Genomic DNA, 26,380 nt, shown 5'->3' with positions numbered 1-26,380 from the left:
GCTCCTAGAAAAGGGCTTTTCCTTCCTCACCCACATGGGAGAGGCTGTGAGATGCTCAGAGCTCCATTTAGGATTGATTTAGACCCTACATGGATGATGGGCATTAAGGGATACTCCAATAGGAAACTCCAGGAGACTCAAAGTATCCAGCTCACAGTTTGATGGTTTATGATGGTTGACCTGTGAACAAACCAGCCCCATTCCCCTTCCTGACCACCACCAAACTGTATGCAGTCCTCTGCCATGTGTTTGTAGTTTCTCAACTAAACAACATCCCCCTGGTGTTTTTGGTGCTCTTGGAGGTTATGAGCGTCGACATTCGTTCATGATTGGTTTTCTATCTTTTCTGGCGGAGGAGACTTTCCACAGAAAGCCTGCCCTCACACAGCTTTCAGGGGCCCAGAAGGCAGAACTGGGAGGCTGCTAGATTCATTTTCAGTCCTTCCTCTTTGAAAACAGTTACTAAATAGGAACCCAACTCCTCAGAATAGACTAGAGAAGGCTAATATGGGCTCTAGTCCTGTTAAGAGCCTGGCTTTAGCATCACCCTGGGATCACAAGAATTGTACATTTTCCCATGCCCCCCCCCACTCCCTCCTCTTCAAGATGTAAGTATTTGAAATCGCCTTGTAGGACAGTCCCTTCTGCTTGAAATTGTAAACTAGTAGTGTGAACAGGGGCCTCGGTCAGGCGATTGTCCTTTTTAAGACGCTTAGGATGCCCAAACTAGGAGGTTTGGCAACCCACCAGAGCCAATTGGACTGTGGATTTGGAGTTCAGAGGATAGTTGCAAATCCTGCCCCCTACACCTATTAGCTCGTGCCCTTGAGCAAATAAGGGAAGATGTGTGAAATGATAAAATGTTAGAGCAGGCTTACAATGTTGATCTTCTAGCTCTACTCTGCTATTTAATTTTATCTGATTTTTATTATCATTTAAAATAGTTTTTTAATTTGTTTTTATATTACCTTCCTTCATTTCCAAAACTACCCATCCTCCCTCCCTTGAACAAAGAATTTTGAAAAGAAGGAAAAGACAGTTTAGCAAGACCCAACCAGCCCGTCGATAGTACCCCACCACTTTTGTCCCCCACCTCTGCAAAGAAGGCAGGAAGTGCATTTTCTCTCTGTTTTCTGAGGCCAGCCTTTTCATGGTTGTCATAGCTAGCATTTATAAGAATGCTTTAAGGTTTACAGAGTGCTGGACAAATATAATTTGATGCTAGCACTAACCCTGGGAGGGACAATGTTCAATTTGGTTTTGTTCTTCCCCTTGTTTCTTTTACACAAGGTTGTCGTCTTTGTGCATTTTGTTTTCGGTTCTGCCTTTGATTGGCGTTATTTGTTCACTTAAGTCTTTCCATGCGCCTCTGTATTTATCAGTTAGTCATCGTTTCTAAGAGGCCAGAAATAGTCTGTTACTTTCAGGTGTGACAAGTGTTTTTTAGCCCTAACCCAATTGATGGGCATCTACTTAACATCTCAACGTATATGGGGCCCTCCTTTCTTGGCTTTCTTGGCAGTCGATTTTACAAAGGAGGAAAGTGAGGTCTCGAAAAAGGTTATGACTCACTCAGAGTTTCATTGGAAGTTAAGTAGAAGAGCTGAGTCCAGAATCCAGATCCCAGTCTGGTAACCTCATTTAGACTCATAGAACTGGGTTTTCTTTGTCACTGACCATCCATTCGTTGTAGCCTCACCATCATTCACTTGCTCCCCTTGGAAGGTAATACAGGGTAGAAAGATTTGATGGCTACAAAACATAGAACAGAGTAAAGCACTTCCCCTGGACCCTCGTCTTCTTTTCTCTCCTCTTCCTGCTTTCTCTCTTCTTCTTCTCTCCCTGCCCCCTGCGCTCCATTCCAGTTTCACTCCCAAAGCAATGCTATGGGTAGAAGAAAAGGCTTGATAGGACCACACTGGAAATTTGGATGGTAGACCAACCAACATGCATGAAAAAGCCATTCAAGGCAAATGGCTCCCGCCCTCCAGGCCTCCCTTGCTTTTTGTCCTTGAAACTGATTTGAATTTGAGTCCTTGAAATGAGTGGCAAGGGGCAAGCTAGGTGATGCAGTGGATAGAGAAGAACTGGCTTGGAATCTGGAAAACCTGAGTTGAAATCCAGCCTCAGATACTTACTAGCTATGTGACCCTGGGCAAGTCTCTTAACCCCCAGTTGTCTCAGTTCCTCAACTGTAAAATGAGGACACACTGGAGAAGGAAACGGAAAACCACTCCAGTATCTTTGCCAAGAAAACTCCATGGATGGAGTCATGAAGAATTGGTTATGACTGAAGGACTGAGCAACAGCAGTGATGAGTGGCAAAGTAAATTTAGATTATTGACAAACTGTGTGAGTTATGGAAAATCAAGAGACCCAAGTTCTTGTCCCAGCTGTACCACTCACTAGCTGTGAATCCCAAGAAAGTCATTTTGTTTCTCTGTGCCTCAGTTTCTTCATCTCTAAAACAAGGAAGTTGGTCTAGATGAACCCCTCCCCCCAAGGTCACTTTCAGTTCTGGTGTTCTGTGATGTTAAGTTCTGAAAAATACATACCCCTGCTATGTTCATCTCCTTATAAATGCTCATGAGCAGACTTGGTGAAAAGAAAAGTGGGTAAGCAGGGAGAACTATACTTGGCTCCCACTGGTGTGACATTGATAAAGCAGAGTGACAGTTTGAGGGACTTCTGGGTTGCAGGGATTACCTGCCCCACTGCCTATTATACCCTAAAACAAAACAAACAAAAAACCACTTCATCTCTCCCTCTTTCAATTCCAGGAGGAAGAATGATAAAAATGTAACCATGGAAACCCTCTGCCATGATCCTAGCCTCAAAGTCCATGGGTTTGCCCTGGAGGATTCTAATTCTGACAAATGCATAATGAAAGAAAAAAAGGTTCCTGGTGAGACCTTCTTCATGTGTTCCTGTAGGAAGGAGGAATGCAACGATATCTTACACTTCTCAGAAGGTGGGTTCTTTTCTCCTTTTCTTCACTGGCTCCTGGGCATGTCTGTGGAAATCCCTTTTCTCTTGCCTTACACGTTTTTCCCCAGAGAAGTTTCTGTAGTCATTGGCATTGGAAAGTTGCCAGCCAATGTATACTTTTATGAATTAACAACCTATATTCCAAGGGGATCCTTTCAAGTTGATTCAGATTAGTTATGCTATGGTCCAGTGAAGTTCATGCCCCCACCTCCTCAACTCCATTAACCTTTTCTCTAGGGGACTTGTCTATCAATGCATACATTCCCTCAAATACCCTAGCCTCCTGGTTTCCAACCCATTCAATTCTCATGAGCTTCTCCACTCAAGCTTAGCACCATACAGGGTGCCACCGTACACTGGTGACACCGTACATTCGTCTTGTCCACTCACACAGGTATTCTTATTTCTGAGATAAAGAGCTTTGAAATTCCTTGCGCTGATCATAATCTCCCATCATTCCATCTTTCTCTATATGACCCCTGACTCGCCATGAGTGAGTCACTCCTCAGTACTCCTTCAACCCATCACATAGGACCTTTTTCACTGATTTCTCCTAAAGAATGTTGGGATCATACCTCACCAGGAAAATATTTACAAGTAAGGTTGTTGAAAAATAGAAAACCAGCATCTAGATGTCAATTGTTTTCGCAGATGTAGAGAGATCCCACTACTTTCTACTGATATTCACCTTCAAGTTTTCCCTTTAAATAATAATAAACTAGTGCTTACCAAAACAAATGAACTAGTTATTTATTGACAGGGATAAATATTTATTTATCAGGATAAGTAAATAAATAAGCTGGTATTTACTAGAGTTAACTACTCCTTTCCTGGCAAAGCGAAATGAGCAGAATCTTTGGTGTTACGCAACTCAGGAAATCCAGCCATGTCTGGCAGCTAAGGCCTTTTGGCCTGGATTTTGAGAGATGCTAGGCTTGTGTGGACTTGGTTTTTCTAAAACTTCCTTCCTGCCCATGGGGGTGGACCTCCTCCACTTTAATCTGGGAGCATGCTAACTTCATGCCTTGCTTCTTTTCCCCCATAGCAACCTCCTCTCTCATTGAGCCTGGGTTCTTGCCAGGTCACGGACACTTGGCTTATGTTGTCTTGATCCATAGCTCTTAATGAACAGCATGCTGAAAGCCAAGGCACTCCCCTTGAAGATCCCGTATTTCTAGGGACAGACTCATGATCAATGATAAGCCATACGGGCTTATAGAGTTAGAAGGGAATGCAGACATCATCTAGCCACCTCATTTTACAGATAAAGAAACTGAGGCCTAGGGAACCTCAGTGCCTGGGGTCACAAAGGTGAGTGACTCTGATTAAGTTCATTGGCTCATAGATCTAGGCCTGGAGGTGACTTCAAAACCCATCTATTATAACCCTGTCACATGTAAAGTGACTCATCTAAGGTCCAGAGAATTTAAGTAACTTACCCAAAGTAAGATGGTATCAGAGGTGGAATTTGAACCCAGGTCCTCTGGCCCCTTAAGCCTAGTTTTTCCACTGCTTCTCATCTCTTTGTTTTCCTTTATACAAACATAGAACTATTTGTTTTTGGATTTTGTTTTTGGTGAGACAGGTGAGGTTAAGTGACTTGCCCAGGGTCACACAGCTAGTGAGTGTTATGTGTCTGAGGCCGGATTTGAACTCGGGTCTTCCCGACTCCAGGGCTAGTGCTCTATCCACTGCGCCACCTAGCTGCCCCAAAGTAGAACTATTTGAGTCCTAAGATTGTCCTGTTCAGAGTTCAGATGCCATCGCTGAGTTTTTAGATTGGCGAAGCATGAATAAACTCGCTCACTCTGTCCGTGATATCATGGGCTTTCTTGGTCTGTAAGTGGATGCACTGCTCTTCTTCCCATCTACATCTTCTGAAATCACGTCTATACAAGAGCCATTCCAGACAGATTGGTTTGGCTCAACCTTTTCTTCCAGACGCTACTTCTCTTGCATGTATGGTACATGAAAGCCTTCTGGGACCTCAGGTGGTTTACATGGATGGCCTCGTCTCTGCACTGACATCTGCTCCCATCTCGGCTCTCCTGGGCCTTGGGTCTGGGAAGGTTGTATAGAACAATCATGTTCTCCCCTGTTCTGTCCAGTTGCTGTCCACAAACACTGTGCCAATCATCGATAGATTCCCCTCTTCCTGTACAGCCCTGTTCTCTGTTCTACTTTATAGATGGAAATGCTAAGGAGTTTATTTAGTGCTTATTAACCTCAGCATTAAAGACAACAAAACTGAAATACTTTCATTCCCCCCTATTTGAAGGTTTTTCCTAAAACAACCCTGAGAAATAGACAGTGGTCGATACTTATATTCCCATCTAACAAAAGAGGACATTGGAGCATAGGCCGTGGAAATGACTTGTCCAAGGTCACAAGATCATAGCTTTAGAGCTATGGAAACTCAGTCTGGCAGGTTAAGGGCCTTGCCCCGTTTCAAATGAGGAGTCAGAAGCAAAACTGGGATTTGAACTCGGGTCCTCAGAATGTTTTTTCCACTCTGCAGAACCACCTATGAGTTAGAACAGAGCCAAGACTCCATCCCAGGCTTGCCAATGAAGCTCATATCCCATGCCCTACCTGAGAGTGCCAGGAATAGGTTCAGTTCAATTCAGTTAATTCAATTCAGCAAACATTTCTTGAGTGCTTACTTCATGCAAAGTATTTTTTTAGAGACAAAGATAAAACCAAATAGAGAAACCATCTGCCCCAAAATAAAATCATAGCCAACATTTATATAAAGTTTGCAGAATGCTTCATATGTAATGTATATCACAGGGGCAGCCGGGTGGAACCATAGTGCAGGGCCTAGAGTCAGGAAGACTCCTTTTCCTGAGTTAAAATACAGCCTCAGACATTTACTAGCTATGTGACCCTGGGCAAATCACTTAATCCTGCTTGCCTCAGTTTCTTCATCTGTAAAATGAGCTGGAGAAGGAAATGACAAACCCAGGCTTCTGAGGACCAGATAAGCCCATAAATCATGACATAAATATAAGCTGTTTTTCCTATTTTTCATTCTGTCACAGAAGAGAGCATTTTAAAAGAATATGCAGGGGCAGCTAGGTGGCACAGTGGATAGAGCACTGGTCCTGGAGTCAGGAGGACCTGAGTTCAAATTTGCCTTCAGACACTTAACTAGCTGTGTGACCCTAGGCAAGTCACTTAACCCCGACTGCCTCACCAAAAAGCAAAAACAAAAAATAAAAAATAAATAAGTAAGAAAGAACATGCATTTGGTCATAATCATGAAATTGAGAAACTAGTACTCACAGATAGTGTCATTTCTTAGACAGGTGGTATCTGAGTGCTAGGGGAGATTCTCAAGCTTTCTTCTCCAGATTAGAACACCAGAATAAGGTAGACATTGTGGTGCTTTGGGTTCATTCAAATTCCAACTGCTATTTATGGAGACCTGTGTGATCTTGGGCCAGTCTGTCATTCTCAGGGGTCTTGGGCTTTCATTGATAATTTAAGAGGCTTGGATTGGAGAAGATCTCAGGACCCTTCCAGCTTCTGATCGCCTTGTGTGATTCCTGTTAAGTTGAGTCTTTTTTTTTTTAAATAAACACTACGTTGCAGGCTCAGTCTTGAATGTTTTACTTGCTGAGGGACATGAGCCTGGATTAAATCGTCTCCCCAGCTCCCTTTGCCTCCGTGGCTGACGCCCTCTGCTCCACAATCCTTGGGTGGGCATTTTTGCCTAGTGAGCATGGCCTCGGATTGAGGTAACAGGTTATCCCAGGACACACATAGTCTTTGTCTGGCCCTGCTGTGGGTAACCTGCTGTGAGTGCCTTCACAGTGGGAAGACAAGCCTGCTGTGTCTAGGCCTTGAGATCAAAGCTAACCACACCCTTCAGGTCTTGGGCTAATTGGCACTTTGTTCTTGTTCAGTGTTCTTGGCTATAATAGAATGGGAAGCCTGCTGGAGGCTGTCTCCAGAATAGTAATGGAACTCTAATGACAAAGGGATAACTTCTTCCATCTTATCTCTGTGAACTGTTCAGCTCTCCACTGTGTAAATGTGCTGTCTTTCATGGCCTTGCTGCCCTGGCAAGTAGTTGGCCAGGCATGACTTTGCCCTCCTGGTGCTGGTCATCACTCCCACTGAGTCATCTCACTGTCTCCTTGTGACCAGTCAAGTTAGGATGCACATGGGGGCCACGGGACAGAGTTTGATGCAAACTGATCAGACTGGGCCCAAGTCTGTGCCAGAGACCTCATTGAGGGCACTTGCCAATTTGTTGAGAACTGTCAAAGCTTGACAGTAACCAAATTTCAGGGTTGGGAGGGGCCTCAGAGATCTTCTAGTCCAAACTGTGCCCGGCTCAGAATTCCCACTAAAACTCATATGAGGCATATCCAGCCTTTCTTGGAAGCTCTCCAGTGAGTCAGTCAATTAGCACTTGTTAGATAGTTAAATATAATTTTCTCACCACCTCCTGAAGCAGCCCATTCTTTCTCCTTTGGTTCAAGTTCGTAGGTAGAAAGTTTCATGTGGCATCTGCCTTTTTGCAACTTCTGCTCATAACTTTGGGTTCTGTCTTCTTATGCAAAACAAAACAAGGCTAATCCTGCTTCAAGTCAACCAGCCAGCATTTATTAAGTGCCTGCTGTGTGCCACGCACCACGCTGAGCACTGGGGATGCAAAGAGAGACAAAGAGTTCTCTAGGAGTTCAGTCTAAAGGAGAGAAAACATGCAGACAACTAAGTATAAACGAGTTAGATACAGGATTTGTTGGAGGTAGAAGAAGGAAGGAACTGAGGTTGAGGTCTGAGAAAGCTCCTTGCTGAGAGTGAGAATCTAGCTGAGAGTTGAAAGAAGCCAGAGAAGCCTGGAGGTGGAGAATGAGGAGGAACAGAGTTCCAGGCAGGGGAAGCAGCCAGTGAAGATGCCCCAAGTTGGGAAACTGTGTGCAAGGAAGAGCAGGGAAGCTCAAGGATCTGTATCATCTTCCAAATACAGGAAGCCAGCTTTTGCTTTCTCCTGAGTCCTCCGTTCTCCAGGCTCATATTCAATCGGGACCTCATGGCAGGACTTAGAGACCCATCCCATCCTGGCTGCCCTCCTAGGCACTCTTCAGCTTCTCATGCCCTTCCTAAAATTCAGTGCCCATTTGTAGAACTCATTTTTCCAGATATAAAACCTTACCACATCATTAAGTGCTTATCCTGGTCACTTGAAATTTAGTGGAAACAGCCCTATTTCTCAGTCTGAAGACACTGGTTCGAACCCATGGTGCATTGGAAGGGCGTTTGCCCTTCATAAATGAGCTCTTCACAGTGGATGTTCAGAGGGCAAGCAAGTTCTTATGGGTCATTTGGATATGTGGCTGCAGTTAGTGGGATTTGACTCAGTACTTGAAACAGCTTTTATCAGTCAGACATTGAAAAACAACTGTTGCTTTCACTTCAGTCATTCAGTCCAACAGATACTGATCATCTCAGGCACTGGGAATCCAGAGATAAAATTAAAGTAGTTCTTGCCCTCGTGGAGTTTATGTTCCTCTGGGGTCTGCTGGGTTATACTCATTACTGGTTTGCAAATGGGGAATCAGTTCCTCTCCCTTCCCCCAAAGGAGGTGAGCCATTTTAGAATATTAAAGGACATAGTACAGTTCTGGGTTCCAGATGCAAAGCAGTATGTGTTTATGGTCTCAGGCAACGGTTGAGAAGAAGAGAGCAAAGAAATAAACAAGCAGATACTTCTATTGCTCTGGATTGATTGTCTGCCTTATCATGACCAGCTTCCAATATTGTGAGGGCAAGGTTGCTGGGCAAGACAAAGGCGATGTGTAGCCACTCACTCTTAGGGGTTTGAGGGAAGCAATTTGGATAGGCTTGTGAGCTGATTGTTAAAATTTCCAGTATGAGCATTAAAAACTTGGGAGTCAGCAAATGCTACAAATTAGGGCTTGATTTATTGTTGTTGTTGTTGTTTATGTTTGCTTATTGTTTTGCTGATTACCTAGACTTAAAATGGTGGAGAAAACATTGGTGCTACAGATCAAACTAAAAAGTTCATCCCGAGTACGTTTTTTCTTGGAAAACCGGTTGTTGAACATTTCCCGGCATATGGCTATTCTTCTCCTGTTCTTCTCCTTTCTGATGTTGTTAGTTAAAACTATTGCTTGGGGGTGCTGGGAGGAAGAAAGGGTCTGCTGACCAGGGGACAGTGCAGGGCCATGCAGGGATGAGAGATAATTTGCTGTGGGAAGTTATGAACTCAGGCACAAAGGCCAGCCCTGAACCTGTGTACTGATGTCGGCTACCATGACTGTGATGCCAATTCTTGAAGGTGTTAGAGCCCGCCCCATCTTCAATGCTAGCATGCAGTGAAGTGGACGTTGGTTCTGCCTGATTCTGGTGTATGTACTCTGCTGATTGTAAATAAGCACGGAAAAAATCTGAAAAGCTCAACTGTGTTCAGCTGCCTCCCAAGGGGAAGGAATCGGGTCACACAGGGAAGAGGATGAGGCGGAAGGAGTTTTCATGAAGGTATGTCTTATTTTTGTTCCTTGTTAGAAAAAAAAATATGTTGTGGATTAGAGTTTCTTTTAAACAAAAACCACCTTATTTCGTTGCCTGCCTCGTTAGCCATGGCAGGAAGAGGAATGATTTTTACAGTATCAGACATGTGGTTTCCTGTCTGTGTTTAGCTTCTAGGCAGAGCATCTTAGCCAGCTGGTCCCTTGCTCCTCTAGACAACTAGATAATGGACTGGAAAAAGCTGGTTTCAAACTACAGTAGAAGCCCATTCCATGTATTGCTCTCATGCCTTGCATACTTTCTCATTTCCTCCACTGGGAGAAAGGAGTTGTCTTACGTGTGTGTGTGTGTGTGTGTGTGTGTGTGTGTGTGTGTGTGTGTGTAGATAGTCTGCATTCCCATATCATGTATGTGTGTATGTGTGTATATATGTATGTATATTATTGCTGTTTCTTCCTCATGCCCTTATTTTTTCTATTTCTAGCCCTTATGTCAGGGAAGTCAGCGTGCTAGCAGAAATCATTGTCTAGTTGTCAGTTGTTTCAGAAAGGAGAAGAAAGAAAGCAGACGTGGTGTTTGGGAGGCTGCAAAGCATTCTGGGTATGTGCTATCTCTTGTCTGATGTAATTGTCCGACAAGGCTGTTGAACCAGCTGACCTTGTCATCTCTAGATGACAAGCAGAACCCTAAATACAGAAAGAAAATGGGAAGAGGAAGAAAACTGTGAATAAAATAAAAGTCTCAGCGGCATGAAGTATCCTCATCACTCGAGGTGATGGATCAGAATTAAAGTATCCTTTCACACTAGACAAGGAGGGCTACAAAAGGAACCCTGGAATGCTCTGTACTGCCCCCCCCCAAAAAAAGAATGAAACTCACAGGCTGTAGGAAGTATTGTGACTCAGTCAAGAAGTGCTTAGAAAGCATTGGAAGTAGCTTAAAGCAAAGCTTCTGTCTTTGGAATTTTTTCAAGCAGCAAAGTAAACAAAATTCACCAGAGCCAGATCAGTTGACTGGATGCCTGGACCCTATATAGATCTATTTATACACTATTCATAGACTGTGGGGACTGGAAAGCAATTTAGACAATATTTGATCCAACATCTTAACTTAGTTTGGTTTTGGCTTTTTGTAAAATGTTATAGATGCGCCCCTCCCCCTTTAAATTATAGTGAATGACCTTCTTGTCCCCCCCACCCCACCAAAACCTCCCTTTTGACAAAGAAAAATGAGTGACACAGCTACTACATCTACAGAGAAGTGAGTGATTTGTTTTCATCATCTGTGCTGAAACAAGATTGGTTATTAAAATCAATCAGCGTTTACTGTCGTTCATTCAGTTTATTTGTTCGTTTAGATCATTGTTGTCATTGTCTGCATCCTTCCAGGGTGGCTTACGTTGCAGTGTATCAGCTTCGATCAGCCTTCCCATGCTTCTGAATTCTTTACATGTGCTCTTTCTTGTAGGGCAATAGTAGTCCGTTACACCGACATTCTGCAGTCTGTTCAGCCATTTGCTAGCCACCGTTTCCAGGTCTGTGCTGTCACAAAAATTGAATGTTTTGGTACACATGAGAGTTTTTCCTCCCATCACCGTCACTCGCCATCTTTGACTTCTGTAGGATCTATGCCCAGTAGTGGGATTGCCAAGCCAAAGACTATGGGTAGAAAGAATTTAAGGGAGTTTCTTGCATTCTTCCAAATTGTTTTCCAAAACAGTTGGAGAAAATCATAGCTTCACTAACAGGATATAGTAGTGTGCCAGTCTTCTCTAGTTCTGCCAGCGCTATTTCTGTCTTTATGATTTTGGCAAATTGACTGCGACCCTTTCGTTTTACAAAGGAGTGAACTGAATTTCAGGGAAGTCTTTCAGGCTTTTGGATACAGTACCTGGCACATAGTGAGCACTTAATAAATACTGATTCCTTCCCTCTTTCCCTTCCCCTAAACGTGCAGAGTAGGGCAGTGGTAGTGGGTGGACTAGATTTGGCTCTGAGCCGCAATCCAGGGCTCCCATGAGAATGTATGCTCACTGGAGGCAGGGACTGTGTGTCTGTTTCTTTGTAATCCCAGTGTTTAGCACAGTGCCTGGCACAGAACTTTTATAGCCCATTATCTCTATGCTAAGGAATGTACCAGGATGGGTTGGGCCCAACTTGGATCCCATCCAAAGGGCCACAGTTATGGAGGAACAAAAGAGCCTTCATTGTAAGGTGAGATTTCCTATAGGTTAGTCACATAGCTTCAATCCCCAAGGATCATAGCCTTATGAAATATTAGGGTATTATTCTAGGGGTTTTCTGCTTTCCCCAGACAATCTCTTCCTATCCCCTTGTTAATTGCTATCTAAATGCAGGAGGGGCAAGCTAGTCTGAGGAGAATACTCAGCTGATACTGTAGTCATTTAAAATGTTTGAACAATGGAAAAATATGTAGTAAGCCAGCTAAGCACAGCATAACCGAGTGAGGCTACCCACCTTTCATTTCAAGCCAAGCTAAGTGTGTTGCCTGCCACACCAAGTGGACTTCGGGGGTGGGGAGGCTTTTTGTGTTGGAAAAAACCAACCCCTTTTTTCCCCCAAATTTAAAATAAACCTGCCCACTGTCAATCATCTTGCATTTTGGTTTTTACCAGATATAATCTTGACTTTTAAAAGATTTAACAAATCATACACACACACACACACACACACACACACACACACACACAGAGTCACAGAACATCTACCCCTTCTTTTGCACTATTTAGCCAAACAGATCCTATGGTAATGGTTGCATTGTCACCAAACAATCCATCTAAATTTATTCCTAACAAATCCTCCTCCCCCATTCAGTTCAAGCCACTTGGAGCGGTTCAGCCTGGCCCAACAGTGAGGCTGGAGGTGATCTGAGCCCCCAGCTTCTTCCTTTCATACTTTAAATGCTGGAGTCAGAAAACCAGGTTTCAGGCTAGAAGGGACCTCAGAAGCCCTCTGGTTCTACCCCATTTTACAGATGAGGAAACTAAGGCTCAGAAAATTTAAGGGACTTACATAAAGGTCACAGAGATTGTAGAATTTGAACCCAAGGTCTCTGACTTCTGAGCCAATACCCTTTCCACTGTACTACTCTCAGCAAACATTTATTAAGCCCCTCTTTTATGTGCAAAGTAGTATTCTAGGTGCTAGAAGGCTCTGTGTGAAACACTTTTCACTCATTCGGTCTACAAAAGTTTCTTATGCATCTCCTGGACACCAAGTAGTGTATTTGGCATTAAGTGCACAAAGAAACGAGACTGTCTCTGTTCTCGAGAAGTTCATATTCTGTTGAAGGAAAACATGGAAACAGAGGAGTAAATACAAATATACAAAATAAATAAAACATGGACTGGAGCTTCGTCAGGAAAAAAGGTACTTGGATTTGAATTTTTCCTGTTGTGTCTCCCTTCATTAGACTGAGCTTCTTGAGAACAGGGGCTGTCTTTTACCTATCTTTGTATCCCAGTGCTTGGCAGTGCTTAGCATATGGTAGGTGCTTATTAAATGCTCGTTGGCTATTTGAATCATGTACCAAAACTGTGTAAACCAGAAAAAAGGAGGGAAACTTTTCTCCATTATTAAAAGAGTATTCTGAAATGTATTCTAGATGATCTATGTTAATGAAAGTCAGCTCTTTAGATTTCATAGTCACATTTTCCAACAGGGATGAGCAAGTTAGCTTTGCCTGTTTTTTTTTCCCTGAAACTCTTGACAACCTCTAACAACATATGTGTTGTTACCCTGGTACATGTGCACAAACATGCGCACACGCTATGTTAGGCAAGGAATGCACAGGAGAATAGGTATGTACATAGACAGAAAATTGTTGACAGAAGAAGAGGCTATAGCTTGCCTGACCAAGTACCTGTGGGATGATAGGCCAGAACAGAAGAATGACCATCTTCCCCCAGGATGGATTGGAGCATTCCATCTGGGGTAGGGTGCATAACATTGCATCTCTTGATTAGGTGAAGAGAGAAAAGGGCATTTTCAAACTCGCAGCCCTCAGAAGGCAGAGATCTGAGAGTTAATTGAGGAGCAGGCAGGGGACAGGGAACAGGAGAAGGAAAAAGGGTCATAAAGAGACTGTTTCCTTTGAGAAAAACTAGGAACCCATTGTGAGCATACCTGTAATCTGGCTTTCAGGGATAGAGAGAAATCAGATATCTTCTGAGGTTATAGCCAAAGGAAAAAAGAAAAAAATATATCCTTCCAGCCCCATTTCCTACCCTTAAATACCTAAAGCAAAACCTACCTATGTCGTTAATTTCTCTCTGCATTTTTTCAAACTGAAAAGAGTCATTTTTCAGTTGCATTTGAATCTTCATGACTCCATTTGGGGTTTTCTTGGCAGAGATACTGGAGTGGTTGGCCCTTTCCTTCTCCAGTTCATTTTACAGATGAAGAAGCTGAGGCAAACAGAGTTAAGTGACTTGCCCAGGATCACACAGCTAGTCAGCGTCTGAAGCCAGATTTGAACTCAGGAAGAAGAGTTTCCTGACTCCGGGCCTGGCTCTCTATCCGCTGCACCACTTAACTGACCCTTTTGCGTGGTAGGGGACACCATATTGGAAATGGTTGTTATTGTCGTGCTATCTTTCTGTTCCATCTTTGCTCCATTCTGGTTGAACAGAAAGATCATTATGGAGCGTCTTTGTCAGGAACCAAGAAGATTTCCCGTGGAAAGGAGACAGCATCATCCTTGAGGGACGCTTTATGGGGTAGACTTTGTTGTGGTTTGTGAATCAATCTGCCTTTGACTTGTTTGTCTGGGCCTAGTTTCTTTTTCATCCTGTGTAGACTTTCAGGCAAGAGCTGTCAGTTCACGTAGTGTGCTTTCTTGTGCCCACCAGTGGATTTAACAGATAGGCCTGTGGTCTTTGCCCTCAAGAGAGGAAAATGGGAATGTCTTTAGAGAGATCCTACCCTACCATCATTCGGCTGCTTCTCCAACCAGTCCTTCTCACTGTGCTTCAGTAATGGTCCAGGACTAATTCATTAGTGATATGAGCTTTTTGGGACCATTATTTTTGTTAGTGCCATTTTTTGTTAGCCCCCCAGTGAGAATCGTACCAACATCTCTCAGTGTGCCACAGTACTCAGATTTTGAAGCTGCCTTTAAATTCTATGAATCCTTTGAATAATCATCTTACTGCTCTACAATTCTAATGCTTTTTATGACCTGTGAATTTAATCTTAAGTTATTTACTGGAATGATGGACAGAGATTCAATCACTGACTTTAGGAAATTCACATTGGCTCAAGACAGGGCACTTCATAAGTCCTCTGCCAAGAAGGCCCTGCTGTGTCTTGCTAGTGTTTTCACAAATAGTTCACTTCACTCTGACAGGGTACCAAAGACCTTAATTCTGAGTTGCCTCTTCATTTGCAAAATACTGCCTTCCTCACCACCTAGCTGCCACGTGTGGTGAAATATTTGACAGGGGCTTTGATCTAAGAGGAAGAGGTTATCACATTCAGTAAGGAAAATTTATTTGGGGTGTGTGTGTGTGTGTGTGTGTGTGTGTGTGTGTGTGTGTGTGTGTGTGAGAGAGAGAGAGAGAGAGAGAGAGAGAGAGAGAGAGACAGAGGTGGACTGCAATTGCTTTTTGCTTCAAGGTTAAGGTACCACTTGGAATCACCATCTGAGGCATCTATACCTTCAGTGCAGCTAAAATAACTTTGTTAACAGCTCTCTCAAGGTGTTTTCCAAGAAACTGGAAACATGTATAAAAGAAGAGCCAAGACCATCTTATCAGTTGAATTCAAGATGAGAAATGAATTTGTTTCAAATATTAATAAACAGCTAGATCTTCTCACCTAATCAAACAAGGGGCCCTAGAAATAGTCTCCCTTTTCCAATGAGCACTGTTGCTCACGTCCGTTCTGTTGTCTAAGGCAAGATTTTGGAAGCTACCAAAAAAGGCATTGAAACTGTTTTCCCATTGAGCACCCATTCCCTGTGAGATTTCCATGAGCTTGCGATAGGTTGCTGTCTATAATGCAACTATGGTTTCTGATCAATTTTCAGTCATTAAGGGGCATCTGTGTAGACCTTCTGTTTTCCCTCGGAACTTCTAGAACTTAATGGAGAGCTTGCTTTCTGGGGCTCTAGGTATGGTACTCTGTAGCCCATGATACACCTATTCCAAGAACAAAGCATGACCTTCAGTTGCTTTAAGACATCACCTTAAGAGAATGAGTACACTCTTGGTAGGTCCAAGTTCACATCTTGGCCTTATTTCTTACTGACAGTGTGACCTTGGTCACATTCCTGCCTGTGTCAAAGGTAGGAAAACACCTCTTCCTGACTCTGGGGCTACCTCCTTCTTCCCTAGGCTAGAGGAATGCAGCCCAAACCAGATTAAAATGTAATTGGAAAATATCTAACAAAAATAAATAAATACAGCAAAACATAGCTAATATTACATCTTGAAACTAAGTCAATATGCATCCGGTAGGGATCTTTATGTGTGGGATGGCCCCATTTTCATTTAAGTTTGATACTTAAGCTACACTCCCACTCCAAGTCAAGTCACTAAACATTAAGTGCCTACTGTGTGCCAACCACTATGCTAAGTGCCAGGGATACAAAGAAAGGCCAAGGCATCTACAGCCCACCAGGAGCTCAAAATCTGCTGGAAAGTGACAGTGTACAAATAACTGTATACAAACAAAGTAGATACAGATAAATTGGAGATAATATCTGAGAATAGGGAACTAGCTTAATTAAAAGGATTAGAAAAGGCTTCTTGTAGGACGCAGATTTCATCTAGAACTTAAGGAAGCCAGAGAAGCTGGGAGGTGAAGGTGAGGAAGGAAAGCATCGCAGGTGTCCAGGACAGCCGGGGGAATGTCCAGCCTCAGGAGAGGGAATGTCTTTTTTGAGAACCAGCAGAAAGACCTGGATTTTAGCACACGTGCAGGGACGTAGGATGTAAAGATACGAAAGAAAGGAAGGCGACTATGAGCCAGACTGAGGACTTTGTAATGGGTAACCAGCCATTGGACTCGACTGGCACAGTCTGATCTGTGCTCTGGGAAGACCCATAAGGGGTGGCCATCACTGCAAGAGTCTGTACCAGGGTGATGTCAGAAGAGGGAAGGGGGTGGGTACACAAGCCGGCAGAAAGGAAGAATCTACAGGTCTTGGCAATAGACTCAATATGGAGGGTGAGTGGAGAATGACGCCTTACTTGTGAGCCAGAGTAACTGGGAAGGAAGATGGTGGTACCCTGGAGAGTGATAGGGGAGGGTTTGGGGGGAAAGTCATGAGTTCAGTAAATAGGAGTCCTAATAAATCAATGTGAGTTTGCTAAGATTTCCTCCCCTCAATTGTAGCTTCCTTGTACTCAGTCCACCTCTGAGCAGTTTGGCCATTTTGCAAGATCAAAGGAAGTTCCTTTATCAGTTTCACAGGAATCCACAGTCATATGTGTTACACAATTCACAGGAATCCGCATAATCCTATATGTTATACAACAACACACTAAAGCCTTCTTTCCTCGTAAGATGCCTGGGTATAAAATGTTCATGGGGGCCCTGCCTTTATCTCTGCAAACAAGCAGCTATCTGTTACTGAATCTTTGCCCCACTCACCCTGTCCAGGCCATTGCAAAACAGGTTAGAGATTCCTGGGCTTCTGGCTGAGCTGCTCACCCACAGATGGGCCCCAAGCAGTGAGCTCACTTTTTTTTTTTTTACAGCCTTATTCATAATTGGCATTTGCTGACATTTCAAATCACGCATTGAAGAAGCTGGGTTTCAAGTTACCTTTAGAAAAACCTATTTTGTAATCTTTGGTAAGCAGGGAAGTGGGGTGCGAGTAAGCAAGCTGCCTTTGAGGTTAGGATCCACGGAAGAGTAAGCACAGCCTCCCACCCCCAAACAAGAGTCAGCCGCCAGGGGGTTTCCCTTGCATATTTTCAGTTAGTTCGGGGTTTGCTTTGGTCTGCATTCTTAATGTTAAGTCTAAGTGCAATCTTTACCGAGAAGTTTATCTTCTTTCTTATTGTCTTGTTTTAAAAGGCAGTCTGATCACTCCCTTGGTAAGAGGCTTGCTGGGAGATTTCTAAAGTGTGGCTCTGTGCCAGCAGACTGTGCGGTTAGGCTTGGGCTCTTTGGATACCAACGCATGCATTGGTTGTCAGCATCTTGAATTCTTATTCCTCAGGAGCCCTCTGTCATAACTCAGGATTCTTCACGGGGGGGGGGGTAGGGCCCTGGAGTGAGGCTCTTGGACGTGGAGATGGGGAGTTCTGGGTTTGGGTCCCAACTCAGAGTCTTGAGCAGGTCACTTCTCCCACCTGAACCTGAGCCTTTGTTTCCCCGTCTGTAAAATGACAGGGCTGGACCGAATGACCTATAAGGTTCCTTCCATCTCTAAATCTATGACCTTGGACCATGATTTTGGATAATTAATTCCTTTTTTCAGTTGGCTCATAGGATCATCCCACAATTAGAGAGGGAAGGGAACTCCAGTCCGATTCCATCATTTGATCCATGATGAAATGAGGCTGGAGTTGTGACTTGTCCAGTGTCACAAAGCTAGTAAATAGTAATAATAACAGTAGCTGGTATTGATATAGTGCTGAAAGGTCTGTACAACCCTGTACATACACACACATGTGTATGTATGTATGGGGTATTGCAAACCTTAAAATCATGTACATATGTACACATGTGCATATGCACCTGTGTATGTATTATAGGGTTGTGAAGTATATAAGTATACATACACGTGTATATCTGTGTATTTGCATGTGTGCATATGCATTTGTTTCCCCAGGTCCTCTGACTTCAAATCCAGGGCCTTCTCTCTGCAGTGTTGTGCTAAGAATACCCTTGAATGAATAAACAAATGAGAAAGCATTTATTAAAAAACCATGAAGAACCAGGCACTGTGCTTAGATTTCAAATTCAAGTAAGGAAAACAGTCCCTGCCGTCGAAAAGATTAATGGAGAGATGGTTTTCATGGGACACACACATGATCCCATCCTCAGTTACCCCTTAATCATCACCATCACCTTCATTACCACCACCGTCATTGTGCCTAGAGCGTAGTAGTCTCTATGTAATTGCTTATTCCCTTCCCCTACAACAATAATAGCAGTACTTATATGGCACTGAAGGTAGGCAGAGTGCTTTAAAATATTTCACTTGATCCATACAGAAACATGAGAGGTAGATACTGCTATTCCCATTGTATAGATGAGGAAACTGGGCAACCCTGGGAGGTAGGTACTGCTGTTCCCATTGTATAGAGGAGGAAGCTAGGCAAGCCACTTGGCCAGTCCCACTGCTAGTAAGTAAGTGCCTGAGGCAGGTTTTTAACTCTGGTTTCCTTGATGCCAAAGTCTAGCCCTCTCTCCCCTTGCCACCCAACCGTCTCTTTTTTTGGTGTGCTTCTGAGGGTGAGAAGGTTAGTTGCTTGAGGACAACAGTTCCATCGTTGGTCCATATACAGTTCCAACTGGGCTAGTCATTGTCGTTTTGGCTAAGTAAGGACTACCTGACTGGGAGAGATTGTGCAGAGAGTTGACCATTAGGATGGTATGATCAAAGGCTGGTTGACATACTGTCATTGTGTTTCGTATTCTTCTTCATCATTCAAGAAATATTGACCCTGACCCTACTATGGGCATTGGAGAAGCACTTTAAGTGAGTACTGTGTGCCCATCATCACTGTAGGTGCTGGAGACAGAAAAAGAAAACCACAGCTGCCCCCAGAGAGTTCAGAGCTCTCTGGTCTTCTGGTAGGGGGCTGTTGGGTTCTGGGAATAACATGCACCCAGATAAATGAGTCCGTGTTTCAGGGTGGGCAGGCCCTATTAACTGTGGTGCACCATTCGCTGCTAACTTGACCTTTCCGATCCCATGACCTTTCCTGTGATTTAGGGAACTGGTGAGAGAAGATTTCGCCATCACTCCTTTTCTCATTGTGCCTTTTGGGTTACTTTTTGTTACAGTTCTTGGGGATGAGAGGTTGCTAAAGAGCTGACGCCTGAATCAGGAAGGTCTGGAGTCATGCCCCACCTCAGATATATAAAAGCCGCTGCGTTAACCTTCTGTCGAGTCCCATGAGCTCTCTGTGAGCGCCGTGGCGACTCCAGTGAGAAGCTGATTATCGCTGTTTGTAGAGGAGCTTGCCCTGTTGTGAAATCACAGGGTGATTTCCTGTCCCTTATTTCTTGGGGATAAATAATGAATAAATAAAAACAATTTTTTAAAAATTGTCCTTTGTCAGCTAGATGGTACACTGAATGGAGTATTGGGTTTGATGTCAGGAAATCGTTTAATCATTTCATCTGTGTCTGACTTTCCGTGATCCCATTTGAGGTTTTCTTGGCAGAGACACTGGAGTGGTTTGCCATTTCCTTCTCCAGCTCATTTTACAGATGGGGAAACTGAGGCAAACCAGGTTAAGTGACTTGCCAAGGGTCACATAGATGGTAAGTGTCTGAGACCAGATTTGAACTCGGGAAGAGGAGTCTTCTTGATTCCAAGCCCAGCACGCTATCCATCTGCACCACCTCACTGGCCTGATATCAGGAAGACTTGAATTCAAATCCTGTCTCAGACTAACTCTATTAAACTAAGGTGAATCACTTAACCTTGACCAGCTTCAGTGTCCACATTTGTGAAACAAGGAGGTTGGACTCAATGGCTTCTAAGCACTAAATCTATCATCTAATAATCTGTGACTCTTTTATAGTATGACAGAGATAAGATGCAGCCCCACACCTTAACATCTTTAGACTTGACTAAGGGCCATAACCATAGGACAAGGGCTCTGGTAAACCAAACAGAAATTGGAATCTTAGGTTCCAAGAGGAACCTTTTTCTATAGAGTCCCTCTCTAGAGGATCTCTCGTTAGTGTCAGATGCACTTGGCTGGTCTTCTAGTAGGTGTGAAGGGTGGCTCTGAAGGAACAGCAGTGTGGCTGACAGCTTCCCTGTGGGGACAGGAGGCTGGAAGTGGTGACTTGTGCCTCCCATGAACATTGGCTGCTTCCCTGCTGGGGAGCAGACGCTTGCTTGTTTTTCTCCTGGTGCCTGCAGCAGTCCAGGGGTTAATGTTGTCTGACAGGGTATAGGGGCCTCGTGTTTAGATAAAGCAGCTCATCCCCAGGAAGCTTCCTTTTGCCTGCTTTGCTTTTGTTAACATGATTTTTTGGACAGAGCCTTTTGAAGTTTCAAGAATGACAGATGTTGTTACTCAGTAATTTCCCCCAAAATTTTGCATGTCGATGTTAAAAAAAAAAGAAAAAAAGAAGAAAGCACAGGAAGTTGGAGGGGAAAGTGGAACTCTGGTTTGCTGACCTCAAAGAGGGGATTTCTGAGCCGCCTCCTTCTGTAAATGCTTTTGAAGGTTTCAGGTCTGCTTGTTTGGGTTTTCTTTTCCTGTAGGCTGGAGAGGAGAGCCATGAGGATGGAGAGATCTGTCTGCAGAGTGGATGCTGGGCTCTGATTGTTTTGTCTTAGGGATCGAGCTAGGATGGTCCTGAAAGCCCATCTTGGGCAACTCGTACAGAGCAGAAATCTAGAGTATGACAAATTGGCCTTGCCCTACGTGCAGAGCAGTAGGAAGGGTAGAGTTGGTTAGGGTTTAAGCCCAGAATCTCTGATTCCCAAGTCCCTTTGTGTTATAGTGTGTATCTCACATAGGCTGTGGGGCTCATAAGGCCATAGACTTTGAGTAGGAAGGGACACTCACTCCCCTCACTTTAGAGACAAGTAATCAACAACCAGAAAATTGAGGAGATTTGCCCCAAGGTCACATAATCTGAACATGAGTGGAATTCATTATCCTTGTTTCATTTTATTTATTAATTTCAAAAAACATTGACATTTTAAAAAATTTATTTAATTTTTAATTATTTGTCAATTTTTTAAATTATTACAAAACAGAAACATGTTTTCCTTGTTTCATTTTTTAAAAAAAATAGTCTAATAGAGGTTCAGAACAGCAGCAATATGATGTAGGGGAAAGACCAGTGGCTCTGGAAAGAGAAGTCCTGGTTTTCTCTTGCTACTTCTCGCATGTGTGACCTTGGGCACAAGTCAGTTAGCCTTTCTAGGCCTCAGTTTCCTCATCTGTAAAATAAAGGGGTTGGCCCAGATGGCCTCTGGAGCCCATACCCACAGCTTGTAATCCATGACCGCGTGATCGTCTTTGCAGGTATCCAGTGGCTATGACATGTACTGATCTAGCTCTTTCTGGTTTTCAAATCAGTCTGTTCAGTACCCCAGGAGTCAAGCACCAATACACACCCCACATATATAGATGAGAAAACCAAGGCTCGGAGGGAATGGGTGATTTGTCCAAAATCACACTTAGTACATGGTAGCAGAGGGGGGGGGCTCCTGCCCAGGTTGAATGAGCCTCAGGTAGATGACAGGCTGTTTGTTGATTGTCCAAAGACCATATGAATTCATTTCCAAGATGCCCATCATTGGGCCAGCCATGGGGCCATGACTTTTTAGGAACTAAAACCAAGTATATCATATATTGCCATCTGTCCCTAAGGACATTGAAATATTGAAGTGGCTTTGGTGTTCTGCAGGCAAAGAATCTGGGCTAAAATCCTTCCTCTGACACCTGTGGCCTTGGGGAAGTTGCATGACCTCCTCACTTTCCTCATTTGTAAAATGGGATTAGATTGAAATAGATGACCTCTGAGGACTGACTCTTCTAGCTCTTGGAGGGCAGGGATTTTGTCTAGGATGCCTTTGAATACCTTACCCCTGTTATCTTGTGCATAGTATAGATCACAGCAAGAGCGTTCAATGATGAGAAAGTTGTACAGTTATCCCTTCCACATCATGGGGGTTAGGGGTTCAGCACCCCCCGCAATCTGGAAAATCCACATAAATTTTTTTTGGTCTTATCTTCATACCAGAGACGTCTGAATTATTTTGGTATAAAAAGATAATATATATTGGTATTATATAATACTATACATCTATTTTATACATTTCTGTTTCTAAACTTTTTCTGTCATCTGTGGCTTCTGCAAAACTCCCCCAAAATTCCCACTGAATTTCTTATGCTGACACAAGGTATAGTGAAATCCATGATGGGGAAAGTTGAGGTGGGAAAGGGATAACTATACATAGCTGTATGACAGCAAAGGGTCCCCTCCTGATCTGATAGTCTGCTACTCACTTGTGGATAAATACTATAATAAAAAGAAAATGAATGAATGGAATCTGAGGCAGTGATGGATTGTAACAACAACAACAACAAACCCAGGCCAAATGGAGCCAGGCAAACACAAATCGCTTCCCCCCCCCCCGTGTGGACACATTTTCAGTTGTCTGTTTGTCTACAGTTTTCTCATTCAAGTCCATTCCAAGAGAGCAAGTCGATTGAAAAATGGAGCAGATCAGTTGCAACCCTGTATTACACAAATAAGTACATCCAGAAATGCATCCTGCATCTTGGCCGTTTCCTTCTGCATTGGAACACCTTTGGAATAAGGCTTTTTGGCTATGTTAGGATTTAGTCAACATTTACATGACCCTAATGCATATGCATATGCACGTAAATACTCATGATATATTTATATGTGTATAATTTTAAATGGATATGTACATATATATACACACATTGACTAGAAGAGGCAGAAATTTGAACCCAGATCCTAGCGCTCTCCAAACCAGTCTTTTTTCTAGTAAAACTTGCTTTGTTGCAGTGTGCTGTAAGATGTCAACCAATCAACAATCATTTAGTAAATGTGCCTGGCATTGTGCTGGCTGCTGGCAGTGTTGTCCCTACTTGCAAGGAACTTACACGCTAATAGGAAAGACCAGAAAGGCATAAAATTATAAAGAGTAAATGTACTTGTGTGTGTGTGTGTGTGTGTGTGTGTGTGTGTGTGTGTGTTAATGCAGGATAAAAGAGGGTGCTGATATCTGGGGGGATCAGGAAAGGCTTCCTGAGTAGGCATAAGAATTTGTTCATAAACTAGGTAGTGTTCCAGGTGTCCTGGAAATGTTCTGAATGCTAGGAACAAGTAAACAATATACTGTTTATAATCCAAGAAGCTTTATTCCTTCACAGATGAGATTAAACATCAAGAGTTGACTATAGAAAACATAGTTGTTACCTTTGACACGACGCTAATTTTGTGCATCCATTCACCTACATCCAGCATGCACTCTTCCCACAGGCCTGATTACAAATCCTTGTCTTTTTTTTTCTTGAGCAGAAGTTGTTGACCACTTGGAGCTAATGGCCATCATCTCCAAAGTGACCGTCATCAGCCTCCTTCCACCCCTGGGCATCGCTATCGCTGTGATTATCATCTTCTACTGCTACCGGGTGCACCGCAGGAGAAAGCTGAGCACTGCCTGGGAGACCAGCAAGCCGCGGAAGCTCGTGGAGTGCAGTGAGCGCTGCGCCATGATGATGGATGATGACCGCTCAGACATCAGCTCCACCTGTGCCAACAACCTCAACCACAACACAGAGCTGCTGCCCATCGAGCTGGACACCCTGGTGGGGAAGGGGCGCTTTGCCGAGGTCTACAAGGCCAAGCTGAAACAGAACACGTCCGAGCAGTTCGAGACGGTGGCAGTCAAGATCTTCCCCTACGAGGAGTATGCCTCCTGGAAGACGGAGAAGGAGATCTTCTCGGACATCAACCTCAAGCATGAGAACATCCTTCAGTTCTTGACGGCAGAGGAGCGGAAGATGGACTTGGGAAAACAGTACTGGCTCATCACCGCCTTCCATGCCAGGGGCAACCTGCAGGAGTACCTCACCAGGCATGTCATCAGCTGGGAGGACCTGTGGAAGCTGGGCAGCTCCCTGTCCCGGGGCATCGCCCATCTCCATAGCGACCACACCCCCTGCGGGAGACCTAAGACGGCCATCGTGCACAGAGACCTGAAGAGCTCCAACATCCTGGTGAAGAATGACCTGACTTGCTGCCTCTGTGACTTTGGGCTCTCCCTGCGGTTGGACCCTACCCTCTCCGTGGATGACTTGGCCAACAGCGGGCAGGTGAGTCTGAGCCCACGCCTGGCTTTGCCACTCACCATCTTGCTGTGCCCGCGTCCAAGGGTGTCCTCAGACTAGGAAAGGGAACTCTGTGGGCTAGGGAAGTATTAGAAAATGATTAGAAGCACAGGACAGTGTCTCTGGAGAATAATGGTCCCACGTTTGGTTCTGAGTGGTGTGTTCTATCATTTGATAGCCCGATTTCAATCAGCGTAGTGCACATATATGGCCCTAGTTCTCTGACTGAACTGATGGAGTGAGTGGGGTCAGGAGCCCATGCAGGGAGGTACAAGTCAGGATGACTTGTTGGGACAAGGAGAGACCTATTACAGAACATTTTGTGGCCAAAGGTAAGGGAAAGAGGCGGTGTTGTGGTATGATGGAAAGTGTGTGGAATTTAGCATCTGGAGGCTTGGGTTCAGATCTCTGCCCTCGTGCCTAAGTACTTAGAACATGTGATCCTGCATCACCACAGACACAGGTAGGGTCAAATGTAGGGGGATGAAAACAGTAAGTGACCGAAGTAATGATTTATACTAGATAACCAGAATTTTAACATTCTGTGTGGCTTGGGCAAGTCACTTGTCCTTTGGGCCTCAGTTTCCTTCTCTGTAAAATGAAGGAGTTGGTCTAGATGACCTCTAAGTTCCCACCCTAGATTTAGCTTCCTAATAATTAGAACCGTGCAAGTTGGAATTGGCTGCCTTCAGAGGTGGTGAGTTGCTCCTCCTTGGAGATCTTTTAATAGAGGCTGAAGCACCCCTTGTTGGGTACATCAGGGCGGCGGTACCTGAAGCACCCTAGGGATGGCATGGGTTGCATTAGATGGCTTAGCAATTCTGTGAAACCCCACTACAAACACTTCCTTGCTATGGACAATTTATGTAATCTCTCTGAGCCTCAGTATTAACCTCATCTGCAAAATGGGAATAATATTGCCATTTACCTTACAGGGCAGGTGATGTGAATCAAGGAGGTAAACACTATGAAATGCTTTGCAAACTTCAACCTATTACATGCACAAAACATTATTATACTTGTATTTTTCTCTGAAATTTTACTGAGAAGTTTGTTAGCTAGTTAAGAAATTCTCATAGTCTGCAGTACCAGACAGGGGTAGTTGCGCCCTAGAAACCTTTTCCTAGATGTTGTTGTATTAGCATAGCTCAACCATAAAATTAATATGTGTCCAGAAGGCAGCAGCAGTCCAGGGGATGACAGGAAACAGGGGCTGGTCCTGGGGTCTCAGTGGTCCCAGGTGAGGGAGCTGTCTGCTCCAAGGCCACCACTACCCTGTGTGCATTGTCTTCTCCTTGAAGGCAGGCACTGTCTTAGGATTTAGTATATGTATTTTTGACTGCTTAGCAAGGCAAAGGATGAGAATAAGCATTTACAGAGCACCTGCTGTGTGCCAGGCACTGTGCTAAGCAGTTTATAAATATTATCTCACTTGATCTTCACAACAAATGTGGGAGACAAATGCTATTATTATCCCCATTTCCCAGTCAAGGAAACTGAGGTAAATAGGGGTTAAGTAACTTTCCTAGGGTCACACACCTAGTAAGGATCTGAGGCTGGATCTGAACTGAGTCTCCCTGACTCCAGGCCCAATACTGTGTTCTCTATCCCACCTAGCTAGGGCAACTATTAGTACTATGGCACAGCTAACACTTAATAAATGTTTCTTTTTTTCATTCACTCATTCACTAAACATTTATTAAACACCTGGTATTTACCAAGTACTGTTCTGGGCTCTAGGAATCCTAATACAAGAATCAAGACAACTGCCTGCCCTCAATAAGCTTGCATTCTATTGGAATACAAGATACATAGAAAAGTAGTTTCAGGAAGGAAAGAGAAAAC

General features: G+C 43.8%; 1 protein-coding gene across 1 annotated transcript in view; it reads left to right on the top strand.

The window, feature by feature from the left end:
* The window catches only part of TGFBR2 (transforming growth factor beta receptor 2), a 92,141-nt gene that overhangs the window by 45,834 nt on the left and 19,927 nt on the right, over positions 1–26,380 (top strand). Inside the window, exons 3-4 of the mRNA XM_020993186.2 lie at positions 2,781–2,971; positions 23,724–24,520. Of these exons, the coding sequence (XP_020848845.1) occupies positions 2,781–2,971; positions 23,724–24,520 (988 nt within the window). The remainder of the gene's footprint in view (positions 1–2,780; positions 2,972–23,723; positions 24,521–26,380) is intronic.

This window comes from Phascolarctos cinereus, unplaced genomic scaffold, assembly GCF_003287225.1.
Source record: "Phascolarctos cinereus isolate Bilbo 61053 unplaced genomic scaffold, phaCin_HiC Scaffold_1;HRSCAF=81, whole genome shotgun sequence".
Lineage (NCBI taxonomy): Eukaryota > Metazoa > Chordata > Mammalia > Diprotodontia > Phascolarctidae > Phascolarctos > Phascolarctos cinereus.
This window is presented reverse-complemented; position numbering and strand designations above follow the sequence as displayed.